Below are 18,735 nucleotides of genomic sequence, written 5' to 3'. Positions count from 1 at the left end.
GAAAAGTGAAAGTGGTGCAGTGGTTAGTAATTGGTGTGGGGACTTAACCTTCATAGGTTCCCTCCCATTTCCAGTGGGATGGGGGAAAAGGACAGGAATAATAAAAGCAAGAAAATTTGTGGGTTGAGGTAATGAAATGTTTAATAAGTGAAGAAGAGAGAAAGAAAACAAACCAAGTGATGCAGAGAAAATCCACTACCTCCCATGAGTAGACTGATGCACTGCCAGTACCCAGGCAAACGATGGGTAACCTTCCTAAACCCCCTTTTAATTGCTGAGCATGGCATTATATGGCATGGAGTACCTCTGGTTAGTTTGAGTCACCTGGCTGGTTGTGTTCCCTCCCAAACTCCTATAAAACCCACAGTATATTCACTGAGAAATGGAAGGCCTTGGTGCTGTATAAAACACTGTTTAGCCGTAACTCAAGTATTACTGTATTACCAGCATTGATTTGGTCAGAAATATAAAACACAGCACCACACAAGCTGCTTTGAAGAAAATTGACTCCAGCCCAGCTCTGTACAAATGGGTGGGTTGATAGATATGAGAAATTGGTTCTGAAGTCTTTAATATCAGTTATCAGCATCTAGTTAAAAATACAGGTCAGATTCTCATGCACAGCTGTACCAACTCTTACAGCCTCAATGTAAGTAAAAATAAAAATAATAATAATAATAATAATAAAAAGTAAAGGTACTGTGCTATTGTCAGTATTGATGAACAGTAGAACGTGTGTTTTAATAGGGTCAAAAATGCTATTCTTTATTATTGTTATTTTTGCATTTGGATATAACCCAACCAGAAAAAAAAAAATTGTGAAAAAAAAAAATCATGAGTTAAGCCAAGGCTTTGTTTTCCCTCCCTCCACTCCTTGCTTAAGGCTTGTAATCTGGGTAGAAAATACAAAAAGCTTGTTATTGTCTTCACAGTATGTCCTAGAGGTATGAAAAGGGTAAGATAAAGTGACCCAAGAATCTACCAACAAAGCCCAGAATGCAATTCATGTAGGAATAGCATTAACTCAGCACTACAAGCAGACATATAAACCAGCTAGGTGCAATTACATGAACAATGACAGCAATTCAAAGTCCAGATGCTGCTGCAAAATGACTTGCTAGCTGCGGAGAGCAACAGCTTTAACTCCTAACATTCGATTTCTGAGCTAATGAGCCAGAGGATCACGCAGTTAGATGCTTCTTAGTGACATCTGATGTGGAAGAGGGTTTAATTACTGCTCCATTGTGTTTGGGAAGTTTTATTGCAAGACCTCTGGCAGGACACTTTAAGCTACAAAGCAGTGAAGTGATGCTAATGTGTTCTGGACATAAGGCTAGTTATATCTCACCTAGAGATAAGGCAATGGGCAGCTCATGGAGCAGAAATCACCACCAAGTCTGCTTCTCTTGTGCTCTGAGATACATCAGTTGGCATGAGACCTGCAGTAGTTTGGCCTGTGCTATTAATTGCTGTCATAGTCTCTGAGCAATTAGTTCACAACCGTGGACTCAATGGGCCATGCTGCAAGGAAACCAAGGAGAAGTGGTGTATATATGTATGTACGTGTACGCACACGGGCATGTGTAATACAGGCTGGGCAACAGGGACGCCTACTCACAGCTACGGAGCCGGGCACTTCTTCTCGCACTCATTCCCAAACCAGCCATCCATACGCTGTGTTTGCTGTGTTGGCTGAGGGAACCACACCCAGCTGTGTGTACAGCCATCTTCATCACTAGGTGACCAGCCCTGACGAGGTGCAGTCTACTCAGTAGGGATTTGCATTGCCCACCCCCATTCTGCACCCAACAGATGCCAATGCCAGATGTTCAGGGCCAATAAACCCACACCACAGTTATCCAGGACTACTGTGTAAAACACTAGGTGCTAGGGAGCACCAAGATTTACAGGAGGTAGTAGGCGTTCATTTTGTATTTGATTTTGTGCCCATCACCTCTTATCTTGCCACTGGGCACCACAGATAAGGCACTGGCTCCTTTCTCTTGGCACCCTCCTTTTGTATACATTGACAAGATCCCCCTGAGCCTCCTCTTCCCCAGGATGAGCAGGCCCAGCTCTCAGCCCCTCCTCCCAGCAGAGGAGCTCCAGGCCCTTCTCCACCTTGGTGGCCCTGCAGTGGACTCTCACAGACATGCCCATGTCTCTCTCCTTCACTTGAGGGATGGGGGGTGAGGGCAGAACTGCACCCAGCACTGCAGGTGTGACCTGAACAGAAGGGTCACCTCTCATGAACCGCTCACACTCCTTTGCCTAATGCAGTCAAAAATACCATGAGCCCCCATAGCACCAAGGGCACGGTGCTAGCTCATATTCAACTTGGTTCCTGCTAGGACTCCTGGGCCCTTTTCTGCCAAGCTGCTTTCCAACTGGGTGGCCCCCAAGAGCGCACTGGTGCATGGGGTTGTTCCTTCCCAGGTACAGGACTCTGCACTTCTCGTTGAACTCCAAGTAACTCTACTTAGCCCACCTCTTCAGCCCACCAAGGCGCTTGCAGATGGCAGCACAACCTCTGGTGCATCATCAGCCACTCCCCAGAGTTTTGTGTCATCTGCAGAATGTCTAGATGGCTTAATATACATTTTTTTGTTATTGTTGTTGTTTTGTTTTATAATTTGTTAACTAATGGCACATCACAACACGGAAAGGACTCAGTTTTGACTGCACACTTGACCCTGTTGAGTTCTCTACTTTTATGCTTTGACCTCTTCTGCTGTTTAGTCACAATATAAATACTGCACCCATTTATGTGTTATGAAGAAAAAGTGTTTGGAAAAAAAGGGGGGGCAATGTATATAAGCCAACATTTACCATACTTGAAGGCTTTTTATTAAAAGTTAAATACTCTGCTTTCATAGACTTCTTTCATTCTAAACTGTATTACAAATTTGAAGAAATCAGGTACTACTGCATCACAATGAAGAAGGGGCTTGGGTCAGCTTTTTTTTTTTTTTAGTCTGCAAATAAGTCTGACCAGTGAACCAGGTGTTTGAAGTTTAATTTATTTAGTAGCTCATGTTTAAATAACAAAGTTACTTAAAACATGTAATCTTCCTCCATTCCCCAAGCTGAAAAAAGGTATTTACTACTTTCCTCTTTTAAGATAGTTCATGTGTAGCTCATATATAGCAGGAGTTTTGAAAATTCCTAGATGTTATGTCACAGAGCACTTGCCCTTATTCACAAACATTAAGACCACTTGTTCACTGTCTTCATGGCATCTGCATAACTCATCTATGCAAGAAGTATCACAACCCTCTTACGATTTTGCATAGAGGGAAAGCAGGTAGAAAGCCACCCCAATGTGAAGAGTCCCACAACTAGTTCAGTAGATTGGCAGTATCTGCCATGTACATGCTGACTGTAGAAAGAGGGCCTCATTTTAGTAAATCTGAAAATGAAATTATATAAAATGCACTTTCCCTTACTGACATGGCATTCTTGAAAGGAACAGTCACTGTGGAACAAATATATGTGTATCTGAGGCAAGAGGAAGAAAAAAAAACATAGATGTAGTTTTTGTATATCCACAATCAGTAATTCAACCACACCTGCTTACCTTTTGATGAAAAGAAGGGAGACAAGATATATGTTTTGTTTTCCTTTTTTTTTTTTTTTTTTTTAATAAGGTCAGGTTCTATTGAAAATCTCTGTAAAAACAACTAATGCTGCAAGGTAGTACCAATACAAAACAGATCAATATTAACTTTAAACTGTTAAACTTTATTATAAATTAAAATTTCTTTACAAAAATTGCACATAATTGACCACTCTTAGGTTCTGATGCACTGGCATTTGCAATAGTTTCTTTAATCTTCAAGTTTAATAGTCTCTGCCGTGAGTCCAATGCAGAAAAGGGCAGTAAGCAACCCTCTTAGAGCCTTCAAGTGCAAGAAGCATACTTGTGGCCACGGCAGTTACACTTTCCTTAAGAGCGGCTGCTTTTGTTTTAAATCCTGTAATGAAAAAGTCTCAAAAAAGGTTTAAAAAAGGAAAAACCCAAAGTGGACTACTTGCTTTTTACTGTAAACACAGCCCAGTAAATTAACCCCAAACACAGATCTCTCAGGCATCAGTGAGAGTGTCAAGTGAATCAGGAACAGCAAAACAAAGAAAACAGAAAATAAAAGGAAAACATGAAAAAATAATGTCTGTCATTTTGATTAACTATACTTACGTACATGATGTTATGAGAATCTGGCAGGGCCCAGAAGCGAGGCCAGACAGCGAGTTCATTTTTCCAGAGAGGAGGGTCATGTTAATTGTTTCCAGGTTCAAGGAAAGCAGACTGAAGACTTGATATGCTCAGCAATACTCATCTGCCTTACGCAGATCTTAGGCACAGATCAGCCTGAAGAATCATTCAACTGATTTTGGCATTTAACAGGACTTATGGCTGACTGTACCCAGTGTTCAGTGATTCTTGCTTTCTGTTCTGCAAGTGTTTAAATTTAAAAGCTCATCTAGGCTGACTCCAACCTCTTGGCACTTGGAAACTAGTTTTCTCAGGTTATCAGTTTTACCTCCTCCTGATGCTTCAAACAAGAGTTGCTGTAAGAGATGGGGAAGCAGATATAAGATTTAGCCAGAGCTTGAGCATCACCACATCTAAGGATATGGGATATGCAGAAAATTTATATGAAACCTCAAACTGAATCATAAGGAGAAAACATTACATCTTTCCACAGTGTTGCACATAGAGGTAACTTATGAAGAGCTCTCTGATATAAATGATGGACCTGTAAAATAAAAACAAATATTAAGTCAGTACCATGTTGTGAGATCAAAATGAGTGATATGAAGCACAAAAGTCAGTTGCAATGAATTTTTAAATCAACTTTAATAGTTTCAAATTCAAGCATTATTGTCACTACTAAAAGAAAATACAAGTTCATGTCTGACCTTAATTCTAACCCCTGTATGCACATGATTGATTACATGAGAACATTCATTTTTCTTCAAAAGATTCTTGCCTTATTCATTGCACAGGATGGAACATGCACAGGGAATGTAGCAGCTTATTCAGTAACTTTCACTTGTGTACAACTCCAAGGTCTTTCTTACTATTGCATACAATCCCAACCCTGCAATGAAAATAACTGTTTCATAGCCTTTTTTTTTTTTTGACATCTATCTGCACTTCATCGGTATGTCTTTGCAACTACAGCAAGACTTATTTTTCCATTTTATGTCTGCATTGAACTTTTTTGTTCTCCTTCTTCAAGCATCTACTCCAGCCTCCTTCAGCTACTGTTATGTGGAGTACCAGCTCCAGTCAAGAAGTAATTGGTGTTTGTTAGCATTTTAAACTGTGAAACATTTGTATATTCTCTTAGCAATCCTTTAAATGATCTGCTGAAGGAAGCAAGTGACAGGTTCTCCAGGGATTATAAATCCAGAATCTCAATCATAATTCAAACAATATCCTACTTAACTAGAAGCTCCAGCTATCTGCAATATTTCACATATGCCTGAATTCTAATTGGTTCATATTCTTTAAGGGTTCTCTTCTCAATTAATTATAAATAATTAAATTTAAAATTTAAATTTAAATTTCCAAATTAAAATTAAAATTAAAAATTAAAATTAAAATTAAAATTAAAATTTCCAAATTTAAAACCAAATAATGCAGGGATCTTGTAAGTCAGCAGTCTCACTATAGGGAGTGCCTTAAAATGCAGTCCATCTAATACAATGACTGAAGCAGGGATCTGTGACTAATTAGAGATTACACCAAACGATCGACACAGAGACAGAATTAAGGTTGAATACACAGCCATGTCTTTGATGTCTCCTGACTGAACTATTTGATCTTACAAACTAAATAACTGTCTACTTAGGGGTGTTCTTTTTTAAAGACTCAAGGAAACAGTAAAAAAAGGAAAAGAGATTTCATATGTGAATCTAGCATGAATCGGTTAAAATTTTAGTACTGTTTCAAAAGAAAGTCTACTGACAAGAGAAGGATGCTGAGAACCAGTCACTGCAAGAATGACGTGTAACAAGATACAGCAGAGAAGCAGCTCAGAAATGCCACAAATGAGTGGTGAGTAACAAGCCCATGTCTTCATGATCCCCCTAATACACAGCATCTCTCCACAAGCAGAATATTTAGAGTGACAGCAACAATACCAGAAAGACCCATTCTGTTTGAACTGAGAAGTGATTCACTCTGTTGCTGTGCTAAAAAAAACTTTCTTATTTGCGTACAGAGAGATAAAAATACACCCCCCCACACCCACACACATTAAGTGGCAATGAGTAAGCTTATTATTTTTGGAGAAAAGGAAATGATAGCTTTAGGGTGTAAGTGGGGCATGGGAAATCATTCAAATTCTCTACACACATTTGCCTAGCAGAAAAACCCTTCCAACTGATTGCAAAGGTAGGGAGTCATTAGTTATCTTCCAGCACAACAGGATTTTTTCCCCTCTACTGCATTTTAAATGTTAGCCATCTCCTCCAGGTTAAGCAAAAAAAAAAAAAAAAAAAAAAAAAAAAAAAAGGAAGGGAGGAGGGGGGAATATAGACTTCACTGTACAGGAAAGATATAAGAAGTATGCAGAAGTACTAAAAAATATAATCCCTTCTACCTTGATTGACAAAGATACTTCTCACACTTGAAGCAAACGCTTCTGTGTTTACACAGAATATTTCAATTATCCAGAATTCTTAGGTTTAAGAAATGACCATTGCTTTGGACAAAGCAAAAGAATGAAAAAGTTCTGCAATTTTTCATTTTAGTAAGGTGTGTTGACTTACTTCTCTTTGTCCCATTAGAAAGCATTCGGCAGCAATGGCTCTGAGGAAAAGAAACACACAAAAATATTTATTCTTGAATTATTTTAAATGCCATAATTGGCAGAATACTGACTGTGCAATGGAATTACAAATTCCTTGAGAAGAACTAACTTCCAATGATGTTAATCTACAGTGAAAAGATAAAAATAACCATTTTTTAAAAACAACCTTACATGAGCAAGACATTTCAGTGGTTCCCCATTATGAACAAACACTGAAGAAAAAGATCAGTTCAGCATCACTGGATAATGGAGATTACTGCTATTGTGATATATAAAGGGGAGGGTAGAGAGGGGAGACAGAAGTCAATAGTTGAATTAAAAAGGCAACTTGTAAATATATCATTCATCTTTATCTGTATAATATCAATTCACGTAAGTTTCCCCAAGAGGGAAATTCCACTTTTCATTTTAAAGATGTGACAGTACCTCTGTTGTAACAAAGTTACTGCTTAAATAATAAAATAATGAAAGAGACTTGCAGCACAAGCCCAATTTGAAGGACATTTCAGATTTACCTTTGTGATGTAAACCTTATAAACAAAAGCAATATCTATGAAAACAGATGTATGACTGTTGCATTACATTTTCCAGATGGCCAGGCATGTTGGGATATTATATGTAAACATCTTGGCTTGCAGTTTCAGAATTTGAACATTGCTCTCTTCCCAGTATCGCAGAAGCAGTCTGTAAAAGGCATTCATGAGAAAGGAACACTGCTCTAATCACTGGGAACAGAAAAGCAATGCAAAGATCCATACACATTACACAAAATATATTACACTTAATCTCAACCAAGAGTTGCAGGTAGGAAAAAGAGGCAAGACATCACACAAGATCGACTGAACATGCTCTTATAACAAAAAAGAAGGTACACCATCAGAGAGTAACTACACAGTGTGAAAACATGATCTTGGCACATTACACGATCTGGTTTTAGCATGTGTGAGGTAACTGTATATTTGAAGGAAGGCTGATTAGTTTCGCAGTCACGTGGCTACAAAATACTGTGCAGACAGTTCTGCTCACCCATTTTGTGCAGTATCAACATTGTCTAAGGAAGCTGTAAGCTCCACCTAGACAGAATTTCAACTTGACGTAAAACTCAGCCATTCGATTTCCTATGCTCAATGTAGGTGTGTCTATCTCCCCACACCCCCAACCTGTGGCCAACCACATTATTTTTTTTTTCCCTCTCAAATCTGGCTTTGAAATCTTTGGAGTCCCTGTTAATGATGAATAGTAAGCGCTCGTGGTCTTTTCAAGCACTTCGTACAATATTCTTGAGTTCACTGCAGCTGAATATGTTAAAATATGGATTCTCTAATCCTGGACGAGTGCATTTTGAAATACTGTATAAGAGTTGATGTGATGTTTACTCTAACTGCCCTTGATTCCCATGAGATTTTTTCAGAATTAAGGATTGTCTTCACTAAATAAACATCAAACCTCCAGGTAGCACTGTTAAATACCGATGCATCCATTTGATTTTGCTCCATGTTGAAACTATACTCTTAGCAGATATTAAGTAACAAGATTTTAGTATAGTATCTAACCTTTCTCTACACTCTTGAAATTTATGTTTGTAAACATATACAACATGAATATATTTATTAATAGTTCCTGTATAATTATAACCTCTCCGTAGATAAAACAGAACCCTTTCAAATACTAGAAAAAGACTGAGATAGTATCAAAAGGCACAATGTGCCTCAAGCAACATGCAACAAGAGGAAGAGTTGTATTTTTGCGGTAGAAATCAAATCATGTGCATCGTGTACAGAAAACAGTAGGGGTATTAGCCAGCTGTTCCTCTTGATTACAGGTGTTTTTACATACCTCAGTGCAAGTCCAGGATTAGCAGGCATAGTAGAACAAAACCTTTCCAAGGTTTTGGAATGTTGAGATTTTGGAATGCAGCTCAAATAAAAAAGAATTACCTGCAAAATTTGAATTATAAATATTAATCTACTTCACAGCAGTCTAATTTTGCTAAGAGTAATGGGATGACAGAATTATGAACATTGTGACTGAAGTGAGTTACCACCTACAAACCTTATCAACAACAAACCTTATCCCTCAGGGGTACAAACATCAATTCATTTAAGAAATCAACGTACTGTTGCTAATACCACAGATTTTAGTCTTTCCTGCCTGTATTTAGTGAATAAAAAGAAATGCACTGGATATTAGCAAAATGGGACCCAAGACTTTCACAGAGAGAATAAAAGTTTGACAGAATAAAGCTTACGGAAGTGCTCAACTCAATCTTTCTCTCCTGCTTTTCTACTTTATTTCTTCTGTTTCTCAGACACTATAATTTTTGTGATCAAAACCGACAGCTTAAATATTGCTCCCATCACCCAGCGGTACAGCTCTGCTGACCCTTCTTGCTCAACCATCTCTTCTCTCCTTTCCGGTTTCTCTTTTATCAAAGAAATAGTAGTTTGTCATTAATAGCTGTATTCACACAGTATCAAGACATGCAATTTATTTATATTGAAGTTTCTCTTAGCCTTACATACTCTTTATTCTGAAAGTCACTGCTAGGTATTTTTCTGCTCGTAACACTACTCTCCTCAAGTACGTTGTTCTACTAATTCCTAGCTCCCAGTATACATATACTACTGATGCTCTGATGCTGTTATTTTGACAAGTAAGTTACAGATGCTCATTAAAAGGATATCAGTCTTTGTTTTTTAATTAACTGTCCCCAGAAACATTTTTACCTTGTTATGAAACTCGTAATTGGTCCAATAATCAGCAGCACTAAAAGGAATTGGGTATCGCGTGGGGACTGTAACCAGACATCTGTTCACTAGGTCAGTAAAAAGCTTGAATTCTTGAACTTTGTTGTTGGATCCAACAACTTTGCTATTGATAAAAACAAGGTAACTGGAAGAAAAGAGAAAAAAATTGTTCTGGTGGCCTTCACTTAATTTTGAGATTAAATTACTTTTGTCTCAAGAACTTACTCCAGCCAGATGTTCTGAACAATTTCCTGCTGCATCACTGCACCAAGAGCTGCTTCGTAGGCATCCAGTGCTTCACTAATACTCGTGTGAAGAGACTGGCACAAACTGTTTATATCAAAAGTTTAAAAATATGATGTTATACACACAACATATAATCTTAATATAGAAGAGTAAGAAACAAGAACTTCCCTAAGAAGCACAAAAACAGTTTTCAGTTTAACACCAAAATGGACTAACTTTAACAGTCAATGCATTACAATGAGCAAATCTCAACTGCACGTAAAAGTAAGGAATAATGCAGAAACTGTGCAGTTTAAAATACAGTTCTTGACTGAAATAGAAACATTATCTGTTGTCTTCTTTTGTAATGCATCCATTGCCTTCTCTCTTTTATTAATCGTTATCATAAGGATGCTTTGACTGCTACAGAATGGAGACGAGTCTTGAGATTCCATTTGGAAAGAACCAGAATAATAAAATTTCAAAGTTGTATTACAAGAGACCACTTGAGAAATGACGTGAAATTCACAACAAAAGTAAGTGTTCTGGAACACGCTGATCATATCAGAGGGAAAAAAAGAAAAAAGCAAAATAGTCAAAACTAAACTAAAACCAGCTCCTCAAAGAAACGTAGTCAGAACAGTATATGGGACCTCACCAAACACAGGAGACATTTTTTTTTTGCCTAAGATTCAGTTATCAATCCTCATTTCAAGGTGTAAATTAACAATAAAAGCTAAGACTTCCAGTAAGTCGTAAGAGAAAAAAGCATGAAGACTAAAGAAATGCAAAATAGGGTAGGGTTGTTTCAATGACCTTCCTACAAAACTCTACTAACTAGAGCAACATAATCAGTGCCTGATTCTAGGCCTGTTTTCTCCAAGAACTATGAACTATTTACTAGTTTTGCTCAATATATATATGTGTGTGTGTCTGTACATACGTGTGTGCACGACGTATGTCTACACTTTTTTATATAGATATAAGATGAATGATGTTTCTGGGCAAAACATTGTCCCTTGATCTTTTGAGGCTCTAGTAATCTCACACTATTTTCACCTGGTAAAAGTCAACTTTTATATCTTTTGCCACCTGCACCTGAAAAGAAGAAACATATAGGCCCAAATCCCTAAGCACTCACTATGTAGCAAAACTGAACCAACACAACCACTCTTTGAAATGAATTTTGAAAGTGGTGTTAAAAGTAATTTAGGCACATATTTCAAAAGCACCGATTCTTCCTCTTAGGACCAAGTGCCTAAGCTCAGATTCTCCTGTGACCTCAAGTTAAAGTCACTAATGACGAAACAGTGACCTCAAGCATCTTTCTAACAATACTTCACTGTTTAAGTACTGAAATCTAATAAGTGAACTTGCAAAGAAGTAAGTATTTCTTAAATATATATATATACACACACACTTAGTTGGAATTCATGGACAATACCATAAACTAACATTGAGGTAACTTAATCTAAACCTTAGGCATTATCTTGAAATGAAACACGTTTTACCTGTTTAAAAGTTCACCGTCAACTGAAAGCTGAAAGTGTTGGAGTTCTAAGCAATGCTTAGTCATCACCTGAAGCATCACATTTGCCCCTTTACTTGAAAAACTCAATTAGCCACTTGTGCAGTTGGCATAAAACTTGCATAAAACTGTCTATGCTTTGCAGCGGCCAGTTAGTTTCTCTGAACACTGGCAGATCATTTATTGAAAGAACCTCAAGTGACACATGTCTGGGCAAATAATGAATGTTCTGCAATTGAAAACTCAATTTACTCAGACCTACTAGCTGTTCCTCAGAAATACTGTAAAACGCCTCACCAATATATCTGCCACAGATATGGGATTTGCTGGTTTACAACATCATCTGTAAGGTGTTCTTTATAGAGAGGCGCTGTAAATTCAATTGGCATTGGAAAATTCAGGAGATATCTACAAGAGAAAAAGTAGTAGTAATGGAGAATATCCTTCTAACATTGAAGATTCCTCCACAAACGTAACAGTTTAAAAATACAATTCATGGAATGTATTAAGAACGCACCTACTTTTCTTAGAGATTAGTTTAACTCTACCCAGATAAAAGATTTATATAGAGAACATTACATAAAAAATAGAAATGGTTTATATACAAAGTGGTTTACAATATTAGGCTCTAGGTTAAATGTTTCTCTAGATCTCAGACACCACCACCACCCACCTTGCCCCTCATAAAATACATCAAAACCTAGGATATAATTATCTACCTATAGACATCTACACTGCATTGCCAGCACTACATTCAATGTAAACAAACACAAGCAGTAATAAAACCTAACACATAACCTGGAGATAAAAAGTCTCAGTCTCATCTGTGTAAGATTTAACAAAGAAGGTCTTCCTTTGAAGGCCTTCAAAGGCAGTTAGCTTTGACAGACTTCCTGAAGTTTTGAAATATGCAAGGTTCACTATAATCAATTAGGTGCCTAACATTCAGGTGGAGCTTCAGCAGACCGATTACCAACATGTACCTTTTCAGCAATAATCTGTTGATTAAAAGCATGCTGGACCTCTGGATTGAGGGCTTTTACAACTGCCTAAATAGGAAGTTTGCAGTATGCAGTTTTAAGCTCCAAACTTTGAAAAAAAAAAAAAAATTTCAGCATGCATGTATCACATTCCTTTTCCCCATATCCACAGATGAAACTTGTTAGCTGTTTCACCTGTAAGTTCTTATGCTTTTACAATTTAGTATAAAAACACAAACAACTATAATGCTTCGAAAACGCAAAACCATAATTGAATGAAGTCTTAGCAAAACCTGCCAGAGCTAAAAGCAGAAGAATCCTAGACTGCTTTGTTTTTTGAGAAAATGCCAGTATTACCAAAATTTCAACAGAAAATAATATTGCATACATACCTTAAGAGATCCATGGGATCATGCTGTTGGTAGGTATTCTCAAAGAAAGCTCCCACAAAATCTTGTAACAGTGGAAGAACATTGCCTGACCTTTCCTGTTTGTTTTTTTAAATAAAGAAATAAATTAGACATCAACCTGAAGATGACAAGAACAATTTAAGCACAATAACCAGCAATGTCTCTCTCTGTAATGCTCCTTTGCCTTCATTCTCTCAAAAAATGAAACCTAATGGGGAAAGTCAGCAGGTAGAAGAAAACATATTACAGAGTGAGTTTACTGTTGCTATCTAATGTTCTTGAATAAGGAGATTAACAGTGCATTAGAGTGAACAATTGAGCTACAGATTTAGCACTGTATAAAATTACTTTGGTTACATTAAGTAACATCACTAATCTTGCCAATTCTATATTAAAGCAGAACTACACATTACAAAAATATTGTTAAGAACAATCAATTTCCTACATGTTTGAAACTACACATAAAACCCAAACTTTATAAACCCAGCAGACCAACAAAAAGAGTTTTGGGATGTGGCATTACCTGTGAAATAAGGAATTTACACAACTGATAAAAGATCTCTGCATTCTGAGGATTCTTCTCAAATGCTCCAATCCACACTTGGTAGGCACTATCGCTCTGCTGCATCTGCACGTACAAGGTGGCCATACTCTCCAAGAGTGGGCAGTTGTTAGGGCAGAGCTCCAATAAAGATCTACAAAGTTCTGCAGCAGATTCCCACCTTGAATAAAAGTAACAGTTAAGTTTTCAAGGACACATAGGTGAGTACTCCGTATTAAAAATGTCTTGAAACAACTTACCTTTCAAGAAGCTTCAACAAAGCTATCATGTTTTTGTAGAGTGGAAAGCAGACAGCTATTCTTTTGTCAGCCTCAAGGCTCTCATCAGTACATGTTTTGACTGCATCTTCAGAACAACAATGTAAAAATCAAGACCTTAGACCTCAATTAATGTCAAAGTTATTCAAAACTTTTAACAAAAATTGTAATTTAACAACCACAAAAATACAGAAGCATGCAAAGTTTTCTGAGACAATGATAAAAGTCTTTCAAAAGTGTCATTCCTCATTCATCTAAAACAACAAAACAGCAAAAAAACAAAACCAAAAACCCCAAACCCACTGAACAGCTAATATCCCATCAATGAAGTGTTAAAGCTACATTACACATAGTAGCTTATCACCATCTATTTAAAACTACATTCCAGTATATACAGGATTGCTGCTGAAATCAGTTCTACTGAGACAACAGCTAATATGTGCTAATTCTCTTTTTATGTTGAGAAGAAATACACAGTTACCCAATACTGAACACCACATTATGTCTAGTCTACATCCACTCCTCCAGGTTATACTTGAATATTCATTTGCACACTGCATTACTGTCTACAGCATAGTTATGTTCTCACAGGCAATTCAATATTGGTGCAGCTAACACTAAGTACTGACATACAAACAATGCTAATGTAAAGTCTCCCTCCGGCAGCACTACAAATCAATTCAATTTCTTCTACTACCTTCATGAGATCTTTAAGTTTCTCAGTTTACTTAAACTCCAAATGCAGACAAACACACACTTTGCTCTGCCTCTTTTAAGGAAGCACAATAATCTTCCATGAAAGTACCTTCTCAACAGACATCCCATTGGGGATGGAGTAGAAGAAGAGAGGGAACAACCACAGAAGTTTGGTTTTATGCTTTCTTCAGCCTCCAAAAATAAGCAATGCCATACTAGCACAAGGCACTGCTCTCTATCCTGATAGACTATCACAGTTCATGGAAAAAAGCTATGGCTTTGAACCATACATGAAAAATTTTGTGTGCTAAGTACCTAAAACATGGACTTTCCTCGCTCTTCTGTCCAAATCAAGAAGAAATATTCACTGGATTAATCCCAATGACTTAACATAGCTGCAATATCACACTGCCATGAAATTCCAGAAGTATAACATTTCTTGATATGTAAGAAGTGAGTAATGCAGTGAGCAGTTTACTTCCTTAATCTTACCTTCAAACATAGCTAACAGCGTATCAGGATCAGTCTTCACATCTTGAACTGTTTGCCATGGTATTAAAAATGGCTCTTTGTTCATTATCCTTGAAGGACTGACATTAGCTGGATCATAGAACTTGACTGGGAGAATGCCGAATTCAATTAAATGTATGTAAGCCAGCCAAGCCAAGCAACGATCGCTTACAGTAAGGCGTTCTGATATTATCTTTTCATTTGCTGATTTTAAGGCATTCTGTAAAGATCAGAAGAAATGCATTATATATTTTCAATATAAAATCTTTATGATCTAAGAATGAGAAGAGGAAACAGGAAGAGTAGTTTTAATGTTCTCAAAACTTCTCCACAGAAAAGACAGGAAATAATTCATGCTATCAATCATGATTAGATTTGGCTTTGAATGAATCTGTGACTATGTTCAAGTAATACACAGCTACATAATTTCTAGTAATAGTTTTAGGAAAAACTGCTAAGATCATTATTTTGAAAGGGCAACATAGAAACATTGAAATCATGCATCTCCCAACGTTTGTCTACTTAATTCTGTGACAATTACATCTAGTTAGTTACATACAAATTATTTATTACCTCTGGAGACAACTCATGTATGAGTTGGATACCGTTTGCTATACCCTATTAAGGGTCTTGTGTGGTTTTGGTTATGTGGTTTTTTTGTTTTTGTTTTTATTTTTTAAGTTTTAGTTAGACAGCTATTAAGTCACAGCTTTTCAAGACTCCTGAAAGCACTATCATCTCTAGAGACATTGGTCAGGAAAATCAGAACCAGTACCCTGCATCTCAGAAATGTTTCCAATACCTTTTCTTAAAGTAACATGGAAAAACAAAATAGCCCATTTAAATTGGCAGATCCCAAATAAAATCATTAGAACAAGCTATTAGACAGTCTAAACACAACTGCTCCTAAAACAGAACAGACTCTCATGGCTAGAGATATGCCAACTTTTTTTTGGACAAATACAGCCCAACCAAAGAATGCGCTTTCAAGGGAGTCATAGTACTTGCAAATTTAGGCAAAATTCTACAAGATACTTATAAGGTCCGAGGTAAAAGCTGAACTTTGCGAAATGTTTCACTTATTCAACCCTTCAAAATATTTACAGTACCAATTTTTCTTTCAAATTTTTAAAGAGAAGTATTACTACTCAATTTGAAATAACATCTATACTTAGAAATCATCTCTTATTGAATGTGGTTAAATAACGTCTCCCTGAGATAGTCTTTTAACTACACATTACAGGTGAATATTAAAAAAAGGTTTGGTTTTGTTACGATACTTTGGGAAAGGGAAAACAACCCATGCTCTTCCCTCATATACTCCAGATTTTCATTTCAGTTTGACGAATACTTTTTTCCACTCTGTTCTTTTTGTTCATTCAGTCAAACATTCATAGTTTATCAGTACTGCTGTGTTTAGAATAGCTGTTGGAGAAAGTCAACACAGCATTACAGTTTTCTATTTAAACTGGAGCTAGAAAAAAAAACATTACAGCCTTACACCACACAACCAAGAAAAATATTTTAAGGTGTAGCAAGCCACAGGTGCCACCTGCTGGTAGGAATGAAAAGCTTGCAGTTGAAATAGCAGCTTCAACTTTTAGTGGAAGCTGGTATTCAGCACTTACTGTCATCCACCATTTCTACAGACTACAAAACAGTAAAAAGCACTCTGAATTCTCTCCCAGTCACAATAAAAGCCTGAGATAAGACTTTGGAGTTCACTGTATCACTAACATGTCATTAACGTATCAAGTTCTGGAGCAGGAACAGTAATGTAAAATAACATCACGCTATGTTCTTCCGAAAAGTTACTGATTTGATCATTTCTGTAGTAACATGAAACATCTGAGTACCTCACAGGACTGCTCTACTGCTTACCAGAAATCAAAAAGTAAAGCAATTCCTTGGTAAGTATTGAGGTTTAGCCCTCCTTTGTTAATAAACTTTGTGTATTAGCAACCCAAGCAACAAAAAACAGGTAACAAAAAAAAGGCATACCCAAATTTTACAACGACATACTTTAAAATAGAATTCCCTAGGAGATTCCATCAGCAAACAGAAGTAACAGCTCTTTTAAAGATCATATTAGGAGCCACATACATAAGAAAGATGAAGGTATGAAGTCAAAACCTGGGGTGATAACTTGGAAGTTACCTGCAGCAGAACAAGAGCATTCTGATGTCTTCCTGTAAACAGGCTTAAGTGAACTCTGTACAGGAGAGTCTCCAGAAGCTGGAAGGACAAGAGATTGGGATTTTCTTCTCCCTCTGTCACTTCCATTAGGAACTGTAGCATCCTCCCACATACATAGTCTTTTCCATCAAAGGAATTCTCCAAATTCAAGAACTAGAGACAAATAATTCATATTTAAAAAATGAAAATACTTGCAAAAGCTTCAAGATAAAGTTTAAAATCTCATGAATCGCATACTCTGAATAATGTATTTTACCATCTTATGAACCAAACCTTCCCCCACACACACTGAATCGTCACGCTAATCCACACAAAACACTTAAAATATTAAAGAACAACTTTCTGCATCTTTGTGACTATTTAAATTTTGCAAGCCTAAGTAAAAAAATTAAACAATTTTAAATAACTGATGATTTATAGAGGAAAGCATGATAATTTGAAGATATACTGCAAACAGAACTTTGAATCACTTCATTTTCTGAGCAGTGTTGCAGAGGTTTTAAATAAACGAACACTACATCTTTTTCAAGTCAAACTTCTCCTTTCATACTTTCCCTAACAAACATTTTCTACAGTAGAAAATGCATACCTACATCAAGCACTTGACATATACAGTTTTATCTTTTACTTACTGTCCACCAGATTTGATAGGATGGGGCATATTCCACTGCTGTTTCACACATTTCCTGTACCTCCTCCTTTGTTCCTCTTTTTGAGAACAGTCTGAGGTAATGACACCAGATTTCTGGATTTTCTTTGTTGTTCTCAAGAGCTCGAGACAAAACATTTAAAGTAGAATCCAAACACTCAGATGATGAGCTGTGAAAATTTAAATAAATAAGCATTAGACCTACTTTACTTTTTTCTTTTTTTTTTTAGTATCAGGACTTAAATCAATATAAAATAGGAAAGTGGATGCTTATAATTAGAATGGAAGTTACAGTCAGCTGTCTTTTTTTCTTTAAAGATGTATTGTCCTTTCCTATTATGAAGCTTTCAATGTTTCAGCAAGTTTTCATTCTTCAAGGGTTATTACATGAAATTATTGGACTGCATAGAAAAATCAGTTTTCCCAAAAAAAAAAATAAATAAATAAAAAACAAGCCAGTTTAACTAAGAATAGGTATCATTTATCCAGAAGCAGAAGTTCCAAGCTTCAATCATACAAAGGTATTCATATCATAAGGGCTCAAACCTGAAAAGAAATTTCAAGGCTAAAAGTTGAAACTTTTTTTTTCTTTTTTATTACATATTTTACTTCGTATGTCAGCAAGGACAGTGTTTATTCCATGTTTCTTTGAATGTCATAAATTTACCTCTAAGCTGCTAAAAAAAAGTTGATTTTACTTTGAGATGACTGGTATCATCTCATGATAATTAAATAATACAAGATTAGTTTAAATAAGCGACTGAATTGCAAACCACAGAGCTAAGCTTCATTATATAAACAAACCTCCATAAAACCACAGAAAGCTTTTGAGATCTTTTCAGACCACATTTATTCTGAGAACATCTTTAGAAATTAATTTGCAAAGACATTTATAAGAGGAAGAACACATGTTCCAAAGTAAAACTAAAACAACTATGTACAGGACTCAAACCTTCCCCTGTACTCCTTCTCTTAGCAGAGCACATCATGACAAGCCTAGAACCAGTGCCATCCACAAAACCACTCAGTTAAGTGTAATACTGACATGGTCTTGGGGAGGATGTACTCTGAAAAAGGATGCATCCTTTTCCATTAGGCCCTGTTTTTTTTTTGTTGTTGTTGTTTTTTGTTTGTTTGTTTTGTTTTTGTTTTGT

At 36.6% G+C, this 18,735-nt stretch overlaps 1 protein-coding gene across 2 annotated transcripts in view; it reads right to left on the bottom strand.

Annotated features, from left to right (window-relative positions):
- Positions 1 to 3,720: 3,720 nt before the first annotated feature.
- The window catches only part of ZFC3H1 (zinc finger C3H1-type containing), a 38,827-nt gene continuing 23,812 nt past the window's right edge, over positions 3,721 to 18,735 (bottom strand). Inside the window, exons 22-35 of one of the 2 annotated variants that reach the window (XM_084500617.1) lie at positions 17,565 to 17,751; positions 16,894 to 17,085; positions 14,719 to 14,956; positions 13,513 to 13,618; positions 13,235 to 13,433; positions 12,694 to 12,788; positions 11,619 to 11,729; positions 9,794 to 9,898; positions 9,548 to 9,713; positions 8,658 to 8,758; positions 7,404 to 7,505; positions 6,781 to 6,820; positions 4,695 to 4,757; positions 3,721 to 4,569 (exon numbers count right to left, since the gene is read on the bottom strand). In XM_084500617.1, coding sequence (XP_084356743.1) covers positions 4,432 to 4,569; positions 4,695 to 4,757; positions 6,781 to 6,820; positions 7,404 to 7,505; positions 8,658 to 8,758; positions 9,548 to 9,713; positions 9,794 to 9,898; positions 11,619 to 11,729; positions 12,694 to 12,788; positions 13,235 to 13,433; positions 13,513 to 13,618; positions 14,719 to 14,956; positions 16,894 to 17,085; positions 17,565 to 17,751 — 1,843 coding nt within the window. In that variant the 3' untranslated portion in view covers positions 3,721 to 4,431. Of the gene's footprint in view, positions 4,570 to 4,663; positions 4,758 to 6,780; positions 6,821 to 7,403; positions 7,506 to 8,657; positions 8,759 to 9,547; positions 9,714 to 9,793; positions 9,899 to 11,618; positions 11,730 to 12,693; positions 12,789 to 13,234; positions 13,434 to 13,512; positions 13,619 to 14,718; positions 14,957 to 16,893; positions 17,086 to 17,564; positions 17,752 to 18,735 lie in introns of both variants that reach the window. The other variant, XM_084500616.1, reaches the window with a different exon arrangement.

The sequence above is a fragment of the Aythya ferina genome (assembly GCF_964211825.1).
Source record: "Aythya ferina genome assembly, chromosome: 1".
NCBI lineage: Eukaryota > Metazoa > Chordata > Aves > Anseriformes > Anatidae > Aythya > Aythya ferina.
This window is presented reverse-complemented; position numbering and strand designations above follow the sequence as displayed.